The following is a 23321-nucleotide window of genomic DNA, read 5'->3' on the forward strand; positions in this document are numbered from 1 at the left end:
GAGATAGTCGGATAGAGTGTCTCAGAGTGTTTCCAAGTGTCTCAGGGCATCTCCACGTGTCTCTGAGCGTCTGAGTGGTCTCCGTGTTTTTCCCAGTGTCTCCGGCACCCCCCGCACCTCTGGCCACATGCGATACTGCATAGACAAGCAGTGGCTGTGGAGCGGATTATCTGATTTTCCATTATTTCCTATGGGGAAACTCGCTTTGATATACAAGTGCTTTGCATTACAAGCATTATTCTGGAACAATTTATGCTCGTAATCCAAGGTTTTACTGTATATTGCAGTTTACCAGTCCTTAGATGGGGTGGCTGCATTAGTTTTCTCTTTTCAGGTAAAGAATATTTTCAGCAAGTACAGGAAATACCCATTGATCCTGCCAGAAATAAAAAAAAAAAATACATGAAATGGAAAAGAACAAACAATTTTTTTTTTTTATTTATATATTTCAGTTTACTAGTCTTAAGGTGTGGTGGCTGTATTAGTTTTACCTTTTCAGCCAAAGAATATATTCAGAAAGTACAGAATAACTGTTGATCCTACCAGAAATGCCATATCCATGTCACTACCTGTAAGTTGAAAAGAAAGCACAGAGCTTTTTTCTCCTTGTGTAAACTACTAGTCCCATCAACCCACCACTTGTAATGGAGATGAGCAAAGCCAGGCATGTTTGAAGCCCAGCCTGTGGATCCCTCCATAGATACAATGGAGGGATGAGTGTAGACATGAAGGGAGGGGATGTGTGTTTTTCTAAGGGGGGGGGGGGGGGGATCAGAAAAAGAAAACTTTGTTTTTGGGTTTAGATTTGCTCAAAAAATATCAAAACAAGAGTAAAAAATAATCATAAAATACATTTGACCATCAAACATCAATGAAATGTTGTCTTGTGATTAAGCTGTAGGTGTGCTGCTGCCTGGAGAGGAGGATTCTGGGAGTCACTGCTACGTTATGGGCACTCTGAAGAAGCAGCGCGGACGGACGGAGGCGCAGACCGCCTTGGTGAAAAGATCGGCGCACACCGTCTGGGAAGAAGCTCTGTTGTTCCCCCTGCAGGAGGAGGACCGAGCCCAAGCCACGCTGACCCTCACCCTGCGCAACTGCGACCGATTCTCCAGGCACCAGGTGGCCGGGGAGATCACCCTGAGCCTGGCCAATGTTGGCATACCGTTTGGCACGGCGCGATGGGTGGATCTCAGGGCACCTGAAAAGGTGAGAGCAACAGCAGTACCGCAAGAGCCAAGGTCTAGACCAGTGGTGGTCAACTGACTCGGTATAGAGGGCCTCAAGTGTGGCCCCTGATGCCACCAAAGGGCCACACTTGAGGCCCTCTATACCGAGTCAGTTAAATAATATTTAGTGAATGTAATACTATAGAAGGCTGTCAGAGACTGCAGACGTGATACAAGAGGTGGTCGGAGACTGCAAATATGACATAAGAGATAGTCACAGACTCCAGATATGATATAAGAGATGGGCAGAGACTGCAGACAAGATACAAGAGATGGTCAGAGATTGCAGACATGATACAAGAGATGGTCAGAGATTGCAGACATGATACAAGAGATGGTCAGAGATTCCAGACATGATACAAGAGATGGTCAGAGATTGCAGACATGATACAAGAGATGGTCAGAGACTGCAGACAAGATACAAGAGATGGTCAGAGACTTCAGACATGATACAAGAGATGGTCAGAGACTGCAGACATGATACAAGGGATGGTCAGAGAGTGCAGACATGATACAAGAGATGGTCAGAGATTGCAGACATGATACAAGAGATGGTCAGAGACTGCAGACATGATACAAGAGATGGTCAGAGACTTCAGACATGATACAAGAGATGGTCAGAGACTGCAGACATGATACAAGAGATGGTCAGAGACTGCAGACATGATACAAGAGATGGTCAGAGATTGCAGACATGATACAAGAGATGGTCAGAGACTGCAGACATGATACAAGAGATGGTCAGAGACTGCAGACATGATACAAGAGATGGTCAGAGATTGCAGACATGATACAAGAGATGGTCAGAGACTGCAGACATGATACAAGAGATGGTCAGAGATTGCAGACAGGATGCAAGAGATGGTCAGAGACTGCAGATATGTGATACAAGAAATGGTCAGAGATTGTTACCATTTTGTGCGACAATTTATATTAATTTTGGCGAAATCCATATAAAAAGAACAAAAGAGTATGGGCAGCATAGAAAAAGGTAAGATAGTGTGGAAGACGTAAGCCAAACCATTTCACTACTAGAAGTCAATCTAAAGAATGTTTTTCATAAGCACCAAAACATAGAATGTCATTTCATTTCTGACCACTGCTTGCTTCCTCTGTTTTCCTGACACCAAGAGAAAAAAAGTGGCAGGGAAGGGGCCCCAGCACACAGCCTGTGATTGAAAGCCTCAGCTCTGTTCTGATGTGTTTTGTGAATGTGCGGGGGGGGGGGGGGGGGGGGGATTTTCTTTTCCCTCCAATCGCCTCGCAAAGCTCTCCTCACTGAGCTCTGCAAAGTAACTTCAGCTCTGCCCCCTTTTTCTCACAGCTCAGACAAGCTGTATAAACTGTGCATTTTGATTAGGTGTAGAGCAGAGATGGCTGCAGATAAACAGGTACAACGTATGTAGGATGATTTGTTTCATCTCTGTGTATCAGCTGAAGCCAGTCACTTCACTGAATATATGTTAGGGTTTACAACCACTTTAAAGGGGTTGTAAAGGTAAATTTTTTTCACCTTAATGCATTCTATGCATTAAGGTGAAAAAACATCTGACACTGCCTGCGCCCCCAGTCCCCCCCCCCCGTTTTACTTACCTGACCCCTCAAAAGTCCCGCGCTCGCCTCCGCCGTCCTCTTCACCACTCAGCCTGGCTGCTGATTGGCTGGAGTGGATGGATTGAAAGCAGCGCAGCCATTGGCTCGCGCTGCTGTCAATCAGATCCAATGATGCGGCGCGCCGGGCGGCGGGGCCATGTGATACAGCGAGCGGCTATAGCTGCCGGCTGTATCACGGGAGCGCGCCCGCAGGTACTTCTCACCATGCGAGGGAGCTCGCATGAACGTGAGAAGTACTTGCGGGGGGAAGCAGAGACAGCCGCCGAGGGACCCCAGAAGAGCAGGTTCGGGGCCACTCTGTGCAAAACGAGCTGCACAGTGGAGGTAAGTATAACATGTTTGTTATTTTAAAAAAATAAAAAAAATACCTTTACAATCCCTTTAAGCTTTGACAATAAAACCTGGAAGCTGATTGGTTACTCTGCAGAGCTGCACCATGTTCTGTGTACTCCGGGTTTAGTAAATCTCCCCCCCCCCTCCATGGTGTTACATTGGAGGATTTCAGCAGCTTCTTGTTTGAAAACGAGATCCTTTGTTTGGGTGAGAATGAAGTTCTTTGTATTCAGAACAAAACCGTCATCATCAGGGAAGAGTTCACATTATACGGCATTTAGGCGTGAGTAATAAATTCAATCAGCAGAGTTATCACAGCGGAGAGGAGAGCGGAGAGGAGAGCGGAGAGGAGAGCGGAGAGGAGAGCGGAGAGGAGAGTGGAGGCGCTTCCATCACAAACAATAAAAATTCCGCCGCAGAATAATTACGTCCGATGCCGCCTATATTTAGCAACAGACGTCATTGTAGCAATCGCTAACTCACACCCGTGATTTGTCCTATCCATCCGCTGTGCCGGAGACGGAGGAAGAGACGTTCTAATGGCAGGAACTCCAAGGAAGCCGCGCTTAACCCCTTCGACACCGGGCAATTTTACCCCCTTCCTGCCCAGGACAATTTTCAGCTTTCAGCGCTGTCGCACTTTGAATGACAATTCCGCGGTCACACAACACTGCACCCAAACTACATTTTTATATTTTTTTCCCCCCAAATAGAGATTTCTTTTGGTTGTATTTGATCGCCACTGGGGTTTTTTATTTTTTTGCTAAACAAACTAAAAAAGACAGAAATTTCAGATTTTTTTTTTCTTGGTTTCTGTTATAAAATTTAGTTTTCTCCTTTACTGGCGGGCACTGATAAGGCAGCACTGATGGGCACTGATGAGGTGGCATTGATAACGTGGCACTGATGGGCACTGATATATAGAATTGATGGGCACTGATGCACAGCATTGATGGCACTGATATATAGAATTCATGGGCACTGATATGCAGCACTGATGGCACTGATATATAGAATTCATGGGCACTGATATGCAGCGCTGATGGGCCCTGATATATAGAATTGATGGGCACTGATATGCAGCACTCATGGGTACTGATGGGCAACACTGACGGGCACTAATAGGTGGCACTGATAGGCATCACTGATAGGCACTCATAGGCGTCACTGATGGGCACTGATAGGCATCACTGATGGGCACTGATAGGCGTCAGTGATGGGCACTGATGGGCACTATTAGGTGGCACTGATGGGCACTATTAGGTAGCACTGATGGGCACTGAATGGATGGCACTGATGAGCACTAATAGATGGCACTGATGAGGAGGTACTGACAGGCATTACTGATAGGCACTGATTGGCATCTGTGAAGGGCACTGACAGGCGTTCTCCTTTTAATGTTCCTCTCTCTTTTTTTTTTTTAAAGTGGCTGTAAACCTCTACATATAACCTGTGAAGTGACCGGCCTCAGGTGATCGGTGCCAGGACAAGGGGTCATCTAGAGCCCAGGGCAAACATGCCAAACTGCCCCCCCAAGATGCATGAGCATTATGTGTCAGCAAAAATCCCCCCCCCCCCCCCCCAAAAAAAGACATTGAGCACTAATCTGCATGCTTACCTCCAAAGCATAAATTCTTCCTCCTCCTCCAAGTACAAATCCGCCCCCTGCTGAAATTCCCCCCTCTCAGCACAAATATTTGTCCTCGTCCCTCAAATCCCCCAACTCAAATGCTCCACCAAAAAAAAAAAACAAAAAAAAATCCCCCTTCCTAACACAAATCCTCTACCCCCAAAATGTCCCCTCCTAGTACAAATCTCCCCCTTCCAGCACAAATTACCCCCAAATCCCTCCTCCTAGCACAAATCTTCTTCCCTCCATCCCCCCTACCTACACAAATCCCCCTTTATCGACACTCTTAGCACCCCCCTCCATATCCCCCCCCCCCAGAACAATACTTAACCCCTGTTGCCCCCCAAATTCCCCATTCCAACACAAATACCCTCCCCCCCAATCTCTTTGTGGTGCCCCACCCACCTTACATGATACCACCATGCCCAGGACAGCCGCCCTTCCTTCCCACCCCTTGTCCCAGCCCTGCAGGGAAACAAATACTCCTATATAAGTTGTACCTGTCTATCTGCAGAAATCTCTTTTCTACAGCCGTTCTAATTGCAGAAATTATACAGCTTGTCTTTCAGAAAACAGGGGGTGGAGAGCTAAAGTTACATACTACAAAGCTCAGTGAAAAGTGCTCTATGAGCTGATTGGAGGGAGGGGACACACCCCCCTCCACACGGCACACAGGAACAGAGCTGAGGCTGTCAATCAGGTGGGGGTCTGTCACCTTTTTTCTCTTGGTGTCAGGAAGACTTCTCAGAAGTGACTCATGCTGATAGCAGAGGAAGGAGGCAGCAGACAGAAATGAGACTTAGTACTCCGGATTGAGACAAGTACATACTATAGAGGGATATGCTTTGTTCATATTTCATGTCTGAGGTTTACAACTAAAAGATTTTCTTTCCTAAAGTTCAGGTCCTAGGTAAGAATGACGTACTCGGACCCCGCTAGGCGCAGGAACACTCACTCTGGGATCCAGTGTGGCGTTTCTGCACATGTGCGCTGTCCTGCTAAACTGCCTCCTGGGGTTTCTACGTCACTCATCCCAGGAGGCGGATCGCGGAATCCCGCTCATGTGCAGAAGCGGCACAGGTGTCTGTAAGTTCACTGGCAGGGCTCCACACAGTGTGCATGCGCATGTGCAAGGGGCCCTTAGACCTGGCAAAGACCCCTGCAGCATTTCTGCACATGTGACAAAAATGAATTCAAGATGGCGGTGCCAGCGAGAAGCAGAGTAGGGGGCGCTTTCCACTTTCACTTTTTTACCAAAGTCTTCCAGATGGTAAAAAATAGAAAACAATTAAAAAAATTCCCTCAATTCTGCTTGGGGAGGGGTGTTAAAATGGAACTAACTCTCTTTTGAGAGTTACGTTCGGCTTTAAGTTTTTTTTCCCCCAAAGTCTTCTGGCTGGTCATGTGACATGCAGGCCCCTCTTCATGATCTTCTTCATTGGTTGGAGAATATGCATAGAATGGCACTGATCTGATGATGTCAGCGACGCTCACTGTATGAATATACTACACATAAAAGGTGCTCCTTGGGGGCGGGGTCATGATCTCTATTATTCAAAATATTCTCAGTCTTGTGGCTTGAATGATAGCATTGTCCTTGAGGTTGAATGATGAGAAGACCGAGGGCATCTTGTGGCAGAATAGGAGTACTGCGGGGGAGGCAGAATTGCAGATTACAGGTGAGCAGTCTTTTTCAAACTTTAACAGGAGGAGCCCTTGAAATACCTTTCGGGTCTCAGGGAACCCCTGTCAATAATTACTATATCTACAGATCTCTGTACATTAGTGTGATCAATAAGTAGAAGCTTAAGAATCAATAAACAAATAAGGAATGTAATATTTAGCATAATTTGACACCCATTGCTACTCTGTATAGTAATAAGCAGCAATTATTTTTTTTTAGCAATTATTAAATTATACAAATAATAATGGGAAGAAAAGAAATGCAGATAGTGAAAATTGTAGTGTTCCCTCACATTGGTGGTCAGGAAATCTCCCCCTTACATTGGTGGTCAGGAAAGAGCCTCCTTACATTGGTGGTCAGGAAAGAGCCTCCTTAAATTGGTGGTCAGGAAAGAGCCTCTGTACATTGGTGGTCAGGAAAGAGCCTCTTTACATTGGTGGTCAGGAAAGCTCTCCCTTACATTGGTGGTCAGGAAAGCTCCACCTTACATTGGTGGTCAGGAAAGCTCTCCCTTACATTGGTGGTCAGGAAAGCTCCTCCTTACATTGGTGGTCAGGAAAGCTCCCCCTTACATTGGTGGTCAGGAAAGGGCCTCCTTACATTGGTGGTCAAGAAAGCTCCCCCTTACATTGGTGGTCAGGAAAGAGCCTCCATACATTGGTGGTCAGGAAAGCTTCCCCTTACATTGGTGGTCAGGAAAGAGCATCCATACATTGGTTGTCAGGAAAGCTTCCCCTTACATTGGTGGTCAGGAAAGAGCCTCCTTACATTGGTGGTCAGAAAAGCTTCCCCTTACATTGGGGGTCAGGAAAGAGCCTCCATACATTGGTGGTCAGGAAAGCTTCCCCTTACATTGGTGATCAGGAAAGCTCCCCATTACATTGGAGGTCAGGAAAGCGCCCCCTACATTGGTGGTCAGGAAAGCTCCTCCTTACATTGGTGGTCAGGAAAGCTCCTCCTTACATTGGTGGTCAGGAAAGCTCCTCCTTACATTGGTGGTCAGGAAAGCTCCTCCTTACATTGGTGGTCAGGAAAGGGCCTCCTTACATTGGTGGTCAAGAAAGCTCCCCCTTACATTGGTGGTCAGGAAAGAGCCTCCATACATTGGTGGTCAGGAAAGCTTCCCCTTACATTGGTGGTCAGGAAAGAGCCTCCATACATTGGTTGTCAGGAAAGCTTCCCCTTACATTGGTGGTCAGGAAAGAGCCTCCTTACATTTGTGGTCAGAAAAGCTTCCCCTTACATTGGGGGTCAGGAAAGCGCCTCCATACATTGGTGGTCAGGAAAGCTTCCCCTTACATTGGTGGTCAGGAAAGAATCTCCGTACATTGGTGGTCAGGAATGCTCCCCCTTACATTGGTGGCCAGTGAAATGCCCACTTGGCCATAGAAAAGGGCCCCCTTACATAGGTGGTTCATGGGTAAGGGGCCCCCTACACTGGTAGTTAGTGGAACGAATGCCCCTTACATTAGTGGTGAATAGAATGAATGCCCCCTCACAGAAAGAGCTCAAATGAAAATTAGTGTCAGTGGTTAGATACCTGAGAGTCAGAAATTGCTCAAGGAACCCCTAACAACTTATGGAGGAACCCTGGTTGAAAAACGTTGAGCTATTATTTTTTGTTTCTTACCCTGCCTAGGGGCAGGACATTAAAGAGATTGTAAGGGTTGTTTTTTTTTTTTTTAATAACAAACATATCATACTTACCTCCACTGTGCAGCTAATTTTGCACAGAGTGGCCCCAATCCTCCTCTTCTGGGGTCCCTCTGTGGCTCTTGCGGCTCCTCCCCGCATCAGATAACCCCCTAGGAGAAGCGCTCTCCCAAGGGGGTTACCTTGCGGGCGCGCTCCTGAGTCCAGCATTCGGCGTCCATAGATGCCGAATGTATGAGTCGGCCCCGCCCCAGCGCCCACGTCACTGGATTTGATTGTCCTTCCCAACTAGGGTTACCACCTGTCCAGAATTCACCCGGACAGTTCGGGTTTTGAATCATGTGTCCGGGTTTCAATCCACCTCAAACCCGGACACATTATTCAGATAGGAATGTGGCTCAGAACAGGGCTTGAGAGGAAGTTGAGGGGGCACTATGTGCACCACATTACTATTCTCTTTGGAGTTCCCAAAGGTTTCCCAGGTCTGTTACAATCCTATAGTGTTTATTGAAGAAAAAAAAATGTATGTGCGCCCGCTAAAGTGTTCGGGTTTGGCTTGAAGAAAAAGTGGCAACCCTATTCCCAAATGCACGTTTTTTGTCACCCTCCCTTTGCTTCTCCGCCGCCCTGGTAGGATGCCTTAATGGAGGGCTCCACTTTGGGGCACAGTTGCCCTTTAATGCTCCGATGACAGGTGCTCTTTAATAACATCTGTATTATTACAGAAGCTCTGGTTAGAGAGCGCAGACCTGCGGCATCTCCTCCCAGATCAGCTTGTCCTAGATTAGAGCAGAGATGTCTGTCTGCGTCATCAGGGACCCTGGAGGAAACGGCTGGTGCAGATCATTCCTGAATCACTTGTAGAGGAGAAGGGGGGGAGGGGAGGGGGAGAGGGGGTTCAGGTAGCTATTTATAGATCCACACATATCACAATCTGTAGCATCTATATCATTCCCCGATTTAATATCCTGCTGGTGGGAGAGATGTCACTGATCACACAGATCCAGCCTTTATTATCACAGTTCCATTTTAGACATCTAGATTATAAATATTGATTGTTAGTGAGGAAAAAAAAACCTTATTCCTTATCTGATTTTGTGAGATTTAATTGTTTAGATGTAGGGCAGGGGTGTCCAAACTTTTTTCAAAGAGGGCCAGATTTGATGAAGTGAACATGCGCGGGGCCGCCCAACAAGAATTCTCTTGCCTTTGTGGCTGTGTGTGGTGAAGAGTCCAAGGATGAGCTTCATTTTTAAAAAGTTTCAGGGAAAAAAAATGAATTTTAAATAAAGAACTATGAAGCAAAATAAGGGTCAATGCCCATCAATGCAGCCTAATCAGTGCCCATCTGTAGCCTAGCCATTGCCATGAATGCAACCTTTGAATGCAGCCTCACCATTGCCCTGAATGCAGTCTCACCATCGCCATGAATGCAGCCTCACCATTGCCATGAATGTAGCCTCACTATTGCCATGAAAGCAGATTCTGAATGCACCCTCACCAATGCCATGAATGGAGCCTCACCATTGCCATGAATGCAGACTCACCATTGCCATGAATGCAGACTCTGAATGCAGCCTCATCATTGCCATGAATGCAGCCTCATCATTGCCATGAATGCAGTCTCACCATTCACATGAATGCAGCCTCATCATTGACATGAATTCAGCCTCACCATTGCCATGAATGCAGCCTCACCATTGTCATAAATGGAGCCTCACCATTGCCATGAATTCAGCCGCACCATTGCCATGAATGCAGACTCCGAATGCACCCTCACCAATGCCATGAATGGAGTCTCACCATTGCCATGAATGCAGCCTCACCGTTGCCATGAATGCAGACTCCGAATGCACCCTCACCAATGCCACGAATGGAGCCTCACCATTGCCATGAATGCAGCCTCACCAATGCCATGAATGCAGACTCTGAATGCAGCCTCACCATTGCCATGAATGCAGCCTCACCGTTGCCATGAATGCAGACTCCGAATGCACCCTCACCAATGCCATGAATGGAGCCTCACCATTGCCATGAATGCAGCCTTACCAATGCATGAATGCAGACTCTGAATGCAGCCTCACCATTGCCATGAATGGAGCCTCACCATTGCCATTAATGCAGACTCACCATTGCCATGAATGCAGACTCTGAATGCAGCCTCATCATTGCCATGAATGCAGCCTCATCATTGCCATGAATGCAGTCTCACCATTCACATGAATGCAGCCTCATCATTGACATGAATTCAGCCTCACCATTGCCATGAATGCAGCCTCACCATTGTCATAAATGGAGCCTCACCATTACCATGAATTCAGCCGCACCATTGCCATGAATGCAGACTCCGAATGCACCCTCACCAATGCCATGAATGGAGTCTCACCATTGCCATGAATGCAGCCTCACCGTTGCCATGAATGCAGACTCCGAATGCACCCTCACCAATGCCATGAATGGAGCCTCACCATTGCCATGAATGCAGCCTCACCAATGCCATGAATGCAGACTCTGAATGCAGCCTCACCATTGCCATGAATGCAGCCTCACCGTTGCCATGAATGCAGACTCCGAATGCACCCTCACCAATGCCATGAATGGAGCCTCACCATTGCCATGAATGCAGCCTCACCATTGCCATTAATGCAGCCTCACCATTGCCATCAGTGCGGCCTGATCGATGCCCATCTGCAGCCTCAGAGGGGACAGGGAGGGGGGGCGGGACGAGCGCCAACAGATTACACGTAGGAGAATCTCCTGTATACTCGGCGGCCTCTTTAATACAAAGTCCGCCTCCCTATTATAGACAGAACAGTTGTCCAATGGCAGCCCAGGAGATGGGCCTTCCTGTTACAGAGGCCACTGAGTAAGCGGGCTGCCAGAACGATAAGTACTGTTTATATCTTTTGTTTTCCCCCTCAACGAATCCCTGAGCACGGGTATTTCGTTGGGGGCCACAAAAGATATATATAATATATATATACAAATTACCAGTGGGGCCACATTAAACCGGAACGCAGACTGCAATTGGCTTGAGGGCCGGACTTTGGACCTGACTGATGTAGGGAAATTATAGACATATACAGTATATGTAACTGTGATCAGCTCAATGTACAACCATGGCCAAAAGTTTTGAGAATGGCACAAATATTAATTTTCACAAAGTCTGCTGCCTCAGTTTTTATGATGGCAATTTGCATATACTGCAGAATGTTATGAAGAGTGATCAGGTGAATTGCAATTAATTGGAATGTCCCACTTTGCCATGAAAATTAACTTATTTCCATAAAAAACAAACATTTCCACTGCATTTGTGAAGAAGGCTTCCATGCCATGAATGCAGACTCTGAATGCACCCTCACCAATGCCATGAATGCAGCCTCACCAATGCCATGAATGCAGCCTCACCAATGCCCGAATGCAGCCTCACCATTGCCATGACTGCAGCCTCACCATTGCCATGACTGCAGCCTCACCATTGCCATGAATGCAGCCTCACCATTGCCATGACTGCAGCCTCACCATTGCCATGACTGCAGCCTCACTATTGCCATGAATGCAGCCTCACCATTGCCATGAATGCAGACTCCCGCCTGAATGCCGCAGGGCCCCCCTTCCCCAAAGCAACCCCCCATGTTGAGGGCACGTGGCCTGGTATGGATCAGAAGGGGGGGCACGCTCGCTCGTCCCCACCCCCTTTTCTGAAGGCCGAGCTGCGTGCTCGGATAAGGGTCTGACATGGACCTTGGGGGGGACCCCCACGCCGTTTTTAGGGCTTCCCCTTTAAGTCCATACCAGGTGACGGGGCCAGCGAGGTGTCAATCTCGTCGATGGAGGCGGCGACATTGACCTCCTTCACTAGTCCCGTCTACCTGGAGCCACGTTCAAAGTGACTTTCCTCCGAGTGTGGGCAAGTCCATTCATTTCAAAAGTCCAGCGGACTAGCGCACAGACGGCCGGATTGTCCGCCGACTGCTGAGTCCAGCGGACAATTTTGAGTCAAAACTTCTTTCTAAGTCAATATTGCTTGGTTTGTAGACACTATGACTTTTTGCGCAAATCAATCAATATACGGTTATTGTTTTGTTTTGTTTTTTTAACAAAAATATTTAGCAGAATACAAATTGATGTAAATTTATAAAAAAAAAATTGATTTTTTTTCAATGATTTTATTGGATATGTTTTATAGCAGACAGTAAAAAAATATTGTTTTTATTTCAAAATTTGTTTTTTTTTCTTTTTAGCGCAAAAAATAAAAACCACAGAGGTGATCAAATACCACCAAAATAAATCTTTATTTGTGGGGAAAAAAGGACATCAATTTTATTTGGGTACAGTGTTGCATGACTGCGCAATTGTCAGTTAACGTAACACGCATAAAAAAAATGGTCTGGTTAGGAAGGGGGTTAAATCCTCTGGAGGTCAAGTGGTTAATTGGTTTGTGTGAAAGTTATAGCGCCTACAAACTATGGTATATATACTGGATTTCATGTAGCTTTTAATGCAACTCTGACTTTCTGACTGCCTGTCACATTTCTAGTGTGACTGTGATAGTGGTCCGGGGCAATCGGGGACTGGTCCTAGCTAACGGGGAGGGACTCAGCAAGTTTACAGCCAAAATCGTTGGCTGTGAGCCTTCCGACAAAATTTGTGCTACACAGCATGAGAGACAGGCGGCACACAAGGAGGTTCCCCCTCGACGTGTGGGTACATCGCTAGGCAGTGACAGCTGGTAGTCAATATTTTGGGGGAGGGGCAGCAAACTAACACCATCAACCCCCCTTTCCCCTGCTGGAGGCGAACGGCGTTGATTACAGAACCCCATCGTGGGAAACGGACGGCGGAGATTCCTGGACACGACCCCCTCCATGGGAGATGGACGGCGACCTAAGCCTAAGACTCCCTGGCCAAAAGGGGCTTTCTGATTGGCCGGGAGGAGAATGAGGAAGACAATAGCAAATATGCATTCGCTATTGTCACAGAAGTGGGTGGGCTTGGGGTGCAGTGTTCTGTGCCCCGATCCCACCCTTTTTTGAAGCCAATTAAAGCCTCGGGCTCTAATCATGTGCTTCAAAAAAAGAAACACCCCTTCCATCCATGTGTCCAGCGCCCTGCATGTAGATTAGGGGACCGGACGCATGGATGGGGGGTGACGCTAATGGATGGGCCGCCAGTGTCACTGGGGAACAACAAAGCTGCCAGCCAGGAGTATCTCATAAACTGCTGGTCGGGTAAAGTGGGTAAAGTGCTTCTGTAGCCAGTGAATGGACATTCAAGCATTTACATATTCATAACAAGCACTCTTTATTGGCCAACTGAATGAGTCCTAAAGGAGTTGACATATACTATACCAGTGATGGCGAACCTTGACACCCCAGATGTTTTGGAACTACATTTCCCATGATGCTCATGCACTCTGCAGTGTAGCTGAACATCATGGGAAATGTAGTTCCAAAACATCTGGAGTGCCAAGGTTCGCCATCACTGGCCTATACATATTATCATGGTGCCTTCAGGGCTGTCTTTAGCACAGGGCAAAAGGGGCAGCTGCCCTGGGCCCAGTCATTGATTGTTGTGGGGCCCAAAGCAGCTGCCCCTTGAGCCTGCAAATAGTTGATAAGTGAATTTGGGAGTTCCCAAGAAAATGTTTGCCCAGGGTCCAATCAATATTAAAGACGGCCCCGGGTGCCTTGAGTTGCTCGCCATTTTGCTTGGATTTCAGCTTTCATTATATGGGGATTTTATTTCTACAGGATGCTGAGCACTCAAGTGAAGTCCTCTTGTCTATGAGTTACTTACCGGCAGCCAATCGTCTTATCGTGGTCCTTATCAAAGCCAGGAACATACATTCCAGCCAAAACAACAACCTTCTAGGAAAAGGTAAGATCTGTGCAGGAGGATGAAAAGAAATGACTGAATATTCTAAAAATGACCCAAGCCATGACTGGTTGCATTTTTCTGTTGCACTGAAAACAATGTTAGCTGCCACATTTCCAATAGGATTGCTACAACAAGCTCCCGATTCAATCATGTGAGCTGCAATTAAATCATTGTCCCACCCCCTATGTGAAAACCCACCAATCTACGCAAGGCAGGGCTGTAGGGCTATTGTGCCAGTTGGATGTCGTTTCAGAGCTTGCTTCTTTGTGACCCATGCATGCTGGGGTTTCCTCTGCTCCCCTTTCCAGCAGTGACTCAGCAGCTCAGCTCACCCTGCTCCTCTGGCCAAGCAGTGACACAGGAGATCAGCTCACCCTGCTCCTCTGGCCAAGCAGTGACACAGGAGATCAGCTCACCCTGCTCCTCTGGCCAAGCAGTGACACAGGAGATCAGCTCATCCTGCTCCCTTCTCCTAGCAGTAGCAGTGACTCAGGCGCTTGGCTCACTCTGTTCTCCTTTTCAAGCAGTTATTTAGGAGCTCAATTGCCCCAGTTCTCTCTCCCAGGAGTGACTTAAGAACTTGGCTCACCAAGCTCCCCTTTTCCAACTGTGACTTAGGATTTCAGCTCCACCTGCTCCTCCTCCTAGCAGAAGCAGTGACTCGGGAGGTCGGCTCACCCTGACCCCTCTTCTTGCAGTGACTTAGGAGCTCAGCTCACCCTGCTCCACTCTCCTAGGAGTGACTCAAGAGCTTGGCCCACCCGGGCTTCCCTCCACTAGCAGCGACTTAGGAGCTCAGTTCCCCCTGCTTCCCCCTCCTAGCAGTGACTCAGCAGCTCAGCTCCCCCCTCCCAGCCATGACTCAGGAGCTCATCTTTTTACTGACAGTCTACTGACTGGAACTGGAATGGTACCAGCAGATTGGAGAAAAGCCAATGTAGAACCAATATTTAAAAAGTGCCCAAAATACATCCCTGGGAATTACAGACCAGTTAGCCTAACATCAATAGTATGCAAGGGGATGATAAGGGACTATATACAAGATTTTACTAATGAAAACTGTATCATTAGCAGTAATCAGCATGGATTCATGAAAAATCGTTCTTGCCAAACCAATCTATTAACCTTCTATGAGGAGATGAGTTGCCATCTAGATAAAGGAAGGCCCGTAGACGTGATGTATCTGGATTTTTCAAAAGCATTTGACACAGTTCCCCATAAACGTTTACTGTACAAAGTAAGGTCCATTGGCATGTACCATAGGGTGAGTACATGGATTGAAAACTACAAGGGCGAGTTCAGAGGGAGGTGATAAATGTGGAATACTCGGAATGGTCAGGGGTGGGTAGTGGGGTCCCCCAGGATTCTGTGCTGGAACCAATCCTATTTAATTTGTTCATAAACGACCTGGAGGATGGGGATGGGGTAAACAGTTCAATCTCTGTATTTGTGGACGATACTAAGCTAAGCAGGGCAATAACTTCTCCGCAGGATGTAGAAACCTTGCAAAAAGATCGGAACAAATGAATGGGGTGGGCAACTACATGGCAAATGAGGTTCAATGTAGAAAAATGTAAAACAATGTACTTGGGTGGCAAAAATATGAATGCAATCTATACACTGGGGGGAGAACCTCTGGGGGAATCTAGGATGGAAAAGGATCTGGGGGTCCTAGTAGATGATTCAAAAAACGATTAGATAAGCACCTGAATGACTGCAACATACAGGGATATACAATGTAATACTGACATAAAATAACACACATAGGTTGGACTTGATCAACCGGTGTCTTCTTTCAACCTCACCTACTGTGTAACTATGTATCTTACCCTGTTCCCCTCTCCCAGCAGTGACTCAGCAGCTGAGATCACCCTACTCGCCCTCCTAGCGGTGACCTAGGAGCTCAGCCCACCCTGCTTCTCCTCCTAGTAGTAACTCAGGAGCTCAGCACCCCCCCTCCCAGCAGTGACGTAGGAGCTCAGCTCATGCTGCTCCCCTTTCCCAGCAGTGACGTAGAAGCTCAGCTCACCCTGGTCCCCTCTCCCAGCAGTGACGTAGGAGTTCAGTTCAGCCTACTCCCATCTCCTAGCAGTGGCATAAGAGCTCAGCTCACCTTGCTCCCCCCTCCTAGCAGTAACTTAGGAGCTCAGCTCACCGTGCTCCCCTCTCCTAGCAGTGACCTAGGAGCTCAGCTCACCCTGCTCCCCTCTCCTGGCAGTAACCTAGCAGCTCAGAACACCCTGCTCCCCTATCCCAGCAGGGACATAGGAGCTCAGCTCAACCTGCTCCCCTCTCCTAGCAGTGATGTAGGAGCTCAGCTCACCCTGCTCCCCTCTCCCAGCAGTGACGAAGGAGCTCAACTCACCCTGCTCCCCTCTCCCAGCAGTGACGTAGGAGCTCAGCTCAACCTGGTCCCCTCTCCCAGCAGTGATGTGGGAGCTCAGCTCACCCTGCTCCCCTCTCCCAGCAGTGACGAAGGAGCTCAGCTCACCCTGCTCCCCTCTCCCAGCAGTGACGTAGGAGCTCAGCTCACCCTGGTCCCCTCTCCCAGCAGTGATGTAGGAGCTCAGCTCACCCTGCTCCCCTCTCCCAGCAGTGACATAGGAGCTCAGCTCACCCTGCTCCCCTCTCCCAGCAGTGACGTAGGAGCTCAGCTAACCCTGCCCCCCTTCCCAGCAGTTTATTTAAAATCTCAGATCACCCTGCCCCTTTTCTCAGTATTGACCCAACAGCTCAGCTCGTGATGTATGTGAATCTGCCAGTATAGCATGTGCTGACAACTCTGTTTCAGCAGTTGCAGGAGAGCAAAGTAATGGGAGCTACTATGAAATCATTGTCCCGCCCTCATACGTAAATCCACCAATCCAAGCAAGGTAATTCTGCAGGGCTATTTCCCTTGGTGGATGACATTTCAAGGCTTGTTTCTTTGTCATGCAGGATATGCAGACAGCATATGAAACATAAAATAAGGCTACAGAGTGACTGGGTAAGCAGGATGAGCTGTGCTGCTGCGAGAAAGGCCTAAGGACATCAGTATGTCAACTTTGAAGGCTAATTACTCCACAGTGGCTGTAGCTACACAGATCAGTGATGACTGTTTTAAAGTTCATTTACTATTTAAGAATATATAAATACTTGAATGTCCATAATCTGGCCTTAGGTTTGCTTTAAAGGTGGAATGGGAATCTGCAGAGTACTTTGTGTGCATAATGCATGGATCAATACTTATGTCTCTCTGTAGATCTCTACGTGAAGGTCACTCTCTGGCATCAATCTCAAAGACTCAAGAAGAAACAAAGCAAAAGGGCAAAGCACAAAATTAATCCCGTCTGGAACGAGATGATCATGTTCGAGGTGCCGCCGGAGCTGCTGAAAGAGGTCAGCGTAGAGATAGATATGCTCTGCCAGGAACCTGGTGGGGGCCCGAGTTATTCCCTGGGGACCTGCGGTCTGGGGTCACATCAGACTGCTACAGGAAAAAGCCATTGGCAAGAGATGATTGACAACCCCAGGAGACAGATAGCCATGTGGCACCGCTTGCTTCCATGAGAGAAGCCCGGACTGCCAGTCGGGTCACACCGGTTCACAATCAGCACGTCATCCAGGGGGAGAGACACGGCACAAGCCTTACAGCACTTCACCGTCCAAAGGTCTCATCAGCCTACAAATTAGAGACAAACATAAGGTGGCCGATGCGGGTCATGATGTCCAAAGGAAAACAAATGCCACCATCAACAAAGATGGCTTCACTTTGTAATAGAAGTCATTGGTATTTATTGTGTGTAATGTCTTCATCATAATTCAATGGCAGCATGAATGTCAAGGTGGACCTCATTTCCACGCGGTTCCTACGTGTTCTACCACAATGTGACCTCACTTCACAAGAAACAAAATCACTTTAAAGGTGATTTAAATATTTAAAAACGGTTTAGTTCACATATGTGTTAAGAAATCATTACAGTAGTATTAAAGTGGTTGTAAACCCTTCCATACACCCAGTGAAGTGACTGGCCTCAGGTCATATGGAGAGATGAAACCAATCCTCCTACATAAGTTGGACCTGTTTATCTGCCATCTTCTCTTCTCTACATCTGTTCAAAGTTCAGAATTTATAAAGCTTGTCTGAGTTTTCAGAAACCAGGGGGCTGAGAGCTGAGGTCACATACTGCAGAGCTCAGAGAGGAGAGCTCGTAAAGCTGATTGGAGGGAAAGGACACCCCCCCCCCCCCTTCACACAACACACAGGAACAGAGCTGAGACTCAATCAGCTGGAGATCCCTCCCTTGTCACCATTTATCTCTTGGTGTCAGCATAACTTGTCAGAAGTGATTCGTGTTGACAGCAGAGGAAGGCGGCAGCAAACAGAAATGACAGTGTTCTGGATTGAGACAAGTACACACTATAGAGGGATATGCTTTGTTCATATTTCATGGCTGAGGTTTACAACCACTTTAAGCCCTCAATGTTTTTTAGCTTAAAACATTGAGCACAATAAAATAAACATTCCCTAGTAAGGTATTTATTAAAATATTTACCCCAGCACTTGCAGATTGCAGGTTTCAGTGTTGCTGCCTCCTGCTCTCTCATTGCTCACAGGAAAGAGTTAACAATGGACAATGTAGTCTCCAGCCAGGAGGGTGGGGAGGAAATAGAGGAGCAGAGCAGTGCCATGCCATCCTAGGCTATGGTGCTGTGTGTTTCTATTGATGCATACAGTGTAGGGAGGCACAACTCTAGTGCCTGCATGCAAGGGTGATTCCATTTACAGTGGAACCTTGGATTACGAGCATAATCCATTCCAGGAGAATGATTGTAATCCAAAGCACTGGCATATCAAAGTGAGTTTCCCCATAGAAGTCAATGGAAACGAAGATAATTCGTTCCGCATTGACTTCTATTGCACGCAATACCGCATGTGACCAGAGGTTGTGGGCGAGTGCCGGAGAGCCTCAGAAATACTCTGGGACAGCTCGGCTGAACTCTGAAAGCCTCGGAACGGCTCGGAAAACACTGAGTATTTCTGAGTGTTTCCGAGTATTTCCAAACGGCTCCGAACCATTCTGAGTGTCACCGGCGTCCCCACACCTCTGGCCAAATGCAGCACTGCACACCCCATTAGCTTGAATTCTGCTTGTTTTGCGAGACAACACTTGCGAACCGAGTCAAAATTTAAAAGAAAAAGTTGCTCGTTAACCGCGTTACTCGTTAACCAAGGTTCCACTGTATTTACTCATTTATTGCAGGTACAGTACATATTTCAGATGCTGCAAGATAAAGGAGCCACCATGAAAGAGGAGACTTGGAGCTGTGGTCATGGCTCCAATTTAAATTGGAACATAGATTAGGATTAAAAGATACAATACTCAGTAAGAGATTAAATCAGCTGTTATAAGTGCTTAAAAATGTAGGGTTTGATATCACTTTAATTTCTTTTCAAACAAAACAATTTATTATCTGAATTTGTCTTTATATTATTTTCTTGTAAAACGTTGAAGAGCAGCATTCACATTGGAAGAGGGAGGGGTCTCATTCTAAACCAATCAGGGCTCTTTTGAATTGCAAAGGGTTGACCTCATTATAACTCGCAACTGTTCTCCGTTTGGAGGGACAGTCCCTCTTTTAGAACCAACTAAGTTTCTCCTAAGCTGTCTTTCTTTTTGTTCTGATATAAAGACCTCCTTAAAATGTAACAACAGTACTAAAAACGACACCAGGGTTTCTCAGCCAGGGTTCCATAGAATTCTAGGGTCCCTCCCGAGGTTTCTAAGGGTTCCTTGAGCAATTTATCCTTTTCAGATAAGCTCCCATTGACACCATTGATCTTTTTAGCTATCTGTAACGGGGTAATTCCTTTCAAAGATCACAAGTATAAGTAGCATTCTTCCCCCTGACCATCACCCTAATGCAGGGCCGTTTTTAAGGCAGGGCAAAAGGGACAGCTGCCCTGGGCCCTGTCATTGTTGTGGGGCCCAAAGCAGCTGCCTCATACTTGCCAACTATCCTGGTTTAAATTCCCTCGTCCCTTGAGGTTTTAGTCCTGTGCTGTGTCCTGATATCTCAGTGTGAAGTGCTGCTACTAATACTGCCCAGCTCTACCCTATTGTTGTGTACAGATGACTCACCTCCAGACCCCGTGTTTACATGTAAATTAACAGCATTCATATGTAAATAGTGGCAGCCAGCGGCATTCATATGTATATCATGTCCCTCCTGAGGTCATATCCACAGTAATCTCTAGCAACCAATCAGCAAGAAAAAATGATGTGCTGTAACTTCTAGCAACTAACCAGTGAACCATTATGTGTGCTGTAACCTCTAGCAACCAGTCAGTAAGCGGTCATGATACACTGTAATCTCTGGCAAACAATCGCAATAGCCGCCCAATCTGATTCAGTAAATTGATTTTAAGTTTAGCTGCTATTTATTGTATGTCTCAGAGCAGGTAGAGAGCAAAACTGCATGGGGGGGGGCAAGAAAAGTTTTGCCCAGGGTCCAATCAATATTAAAGATGGCCCTGCACTAATGTATAATGAGTTGTAGATATAGTCATTTTTAGCAAGGGTTCCCTAAGACCGGAAAGTTATTTCAGGGGTTCCTCTATGTTGAAAGGCTTGAGAAAGGCTGCTCTACACTAAACCTTCCATCCAACCATATAGAGGGTAAAAGTAGAGGGAGCGCTAGTAGGTATATCCAATCTTCTTGTATATTATTTCTTCGTGGTCAACGTAGCTGGGGGCATGGAAGGGTGTGTGTCCTAAGTTATTCTTTGTGCTCTTTGTGCTTAAAGGTGTCTCTCTTTCTTATCTCATAAAGCCGGGAGGTGTGCAAGCTCTACAGCTCCCTATAACCCAAGCATTTGGGGGTTGTACTTTAATTAAGCCATATTACTTTACTGCCTTCGAAAAAGTGAGTCCCAGAAAAAGTAGGTGTGCACTTGGGTCCTTTGTCCGTCAAACAAGAGGTGTTGGTTGGGCTTGACCTAACTTTGGCAGCTCTATGTCATGGTCAGGGGTCAGGCTGGGAAACCAGTAGTTATAGCAGTAGAGAGGCTTCCATCGACCAGCTGGATAGGTATACAAGCAGGTCACAGGCTTACCCGAGGTGCAGAGTCTAAGCACTAATTGGTGTTCACCAGAGCTCCTGATGGTGGCGATAGGTTTTACTGCGTGTTAGTACCAGGTTGGGGTCCAGGATCACCCCACCATGAGGTGTGCAAGCCAGGGTCATGTAGCAGATACAGTATAGCAGGTAGGGATCAAGCAGCAGTGTAGTCAGTAACCAAGCCAAAGGTCAGTAACAAGTGGTCACAGGTTGGGATCAAGCAGAAACAAAGTTGAGGAACAAACCAAAGGTCGGTAACGAGAGATAGCAAATGTACAGATACATACACATGCCAGAGGAGACTGCATACAAGAATGAGATATTGGCTGGAGAAAGCACAATAATCTGGCAAACAGAAGGTTCAAAGGCATGACTAAAATAGGAATATTATGGGAGGAATAAAGGGTTCAAGGTTCAAGAGAAACAAGGTTCAAGACAAGATCATTCAAAGAAATGTTCAGGGAGCTGTCCAGCATCCCAGTTGGCTCAGCAAAAAGAGACAATTCCAGACACAGCAAAGGTCGCAGGTTCAGACAAGGGTCCTGACACTACCACAAAGCAGGGACCCTCCAAAATTGAGGAATTTAAATGAAAAAGAAAAAAAGAGTCTCAGGAGGTCTTCCTAAATTTCCATAATCATTTATTGTTGATATTAATGTGATAAGAAGATAAAAGGCATCCAACGTGTTTCTGGGGCTGACAATCCCCCTTCATCAGGGCTTGAATGATAATAATAATGGGACTCAATCTTAGAACTCCTCAAGTGTGTTCTAAATCAAGAAAAGAACATTGGTAGTCACAATAGACGTGTGCAGAAGACACTTAGCAAAATTTGAGGTCACCAATCCAGCTCTGCTATTTTGGATCACAACACAACTAACCAGCATAATAAATATTTTCTCAAATATATACATTATGTGCAGTACATCAAGTGTGTATTTAAATGTCTACCTGGTGTTCACTTTCAGCTCCAACCAGAAGTAAAACGTTGGATCACATAGGGATTCACTGTCTGAAGTCTCTTTTTATGTGTATTTTCAACAGTTCCTTATGACTTGCTTAAAAATGTTCACTGATGGTATTATTATTTTTTATTTTATAAAAAAAAAAAAAATACAGATATTTGTTAAAAATGTTTTAGCTAAAATTATGTTTTCCTGCTAATGAAAAAAAAATTTGATTAGACAAACAGAAAAAAGTCAAACAGAAAAAAGTCAAAACCTTGCTATTTTATTTTACTCAACTTGTCTTCTTGATTGGCACAGAGGTAATCAGTAGGCTTGCCACCGGTCCAGGATTCACCCGGACAGTTCAGGTTTTGAATCATGTGTCTGGGTTCCAGTCCACCTGAAACCCGGACACATTATTCAAACCAGGCTGTGGCTCCCCAAGTAACCACGATAGACATACACAAATCCGCCGCTATCTGGGGGCCGGTTTGGCATCACTGAAGGGTGGGGTGATAATGTCAGCAAGAGCAATTTGGTCACACCCACTGGCACACTCTGCGCTACATTACTATTCCCCGTGGGGCCCCCACATGTGTCCCAGGTCTTTAATAATCCTATAATGTTTACTGCAAAAAAAAAAAAAATGCCCTGTGCCACAAATGTATTTAGGTTTGGCTTGGAGAAAAGGTGGCAAGCCTAGTAATCAGTGTACCTCCATTCCCAGGAAATGGCCACAGTGTGAGACTGATCTGACCAAACATGCTTATAACCCAAGTTAAATACAATAATGGTGCATAAAACACAGCCACAGCCTTAGTAGAAATGCCTGTCCAATTCAAACGTGTTGTAGAGAAGGACCCCTTCTGTCTGGAAGTAGTGCTCTTTCTGCAGAGGTCCTAAAACCCCCTCATGAACCTCCTGAGTTAAAACTTTGCAATCACTAGGGTTTAAGCAGGTGCAGTTGGCTAGTCTGCCACTAGGTGGCTCTGTTCCAGAGTAATATTTGGTTACAGAAGGCAGTGTCATCAGGTGCTAGGCCCCTTTAAGTTAGAGCCCTCCTGTAGTGATGTCATGGGTGAGTCAGGGCCCAGTTATAAGTTTGGTTTGCAGGAACCCTAGTGCAGCTGAGGCATGGAAGCCAATCATCCCACATCTAAGCAGATGTGGCCAGCAAGTGTAGGCCCTGGACAGGACTGGAGCTGGGGAGAGGTAGACCTGCACTCAGAAGAGCCAGATATAGACTTCTG

General features: G+C 46.5%; 1 protein-coding gene across 1 annotated transcript in view; it reads left to right on the forward strand.

The window, feature by feature from the left end:
• The window catches only part of SYT13 (synaptotagmin 13), a 73580-nt gene extending 51452 nt beyond the window's left edge, over positions 1-22128 (forward strand). Inside the window, exons 4-6 of the mRNA XM_077463251.1 lie at positions 896-1209; positions 13897-14023; positions 17265-22128. Of these exons, the coding sequence (XP_077319377.1) occupies positions 896-1209; positions 13897-14023; positions 17265-17572 (749 nt within the window). The 3' untranslated portion in view covers positions 17573-22128. The remainder of the gene's footprint in view (positions 1-895; positions 1210-13896; positions 14024-17264) is intronic.
• The last annotated feature ends 1193 nt before the right edge of the window (positions 22129-23321 follow it).

This window comes from Lithobates pipiens, unplaced genomic scaffold (genome assembly GCF_037356315.1).
Source record: "Lithobates pipiens isolate NorthernLeopardFrog02 unplaced genomic scaffold, aLitPip1_a1.2 Scaffold_10, whole genome shotgun sequence".
Lineage (NCBI taxonomy): Eukaryota > Metazoa > Chordata > Amphibia > Anura > Ranidae > Lithobates > Lithobates pipiens.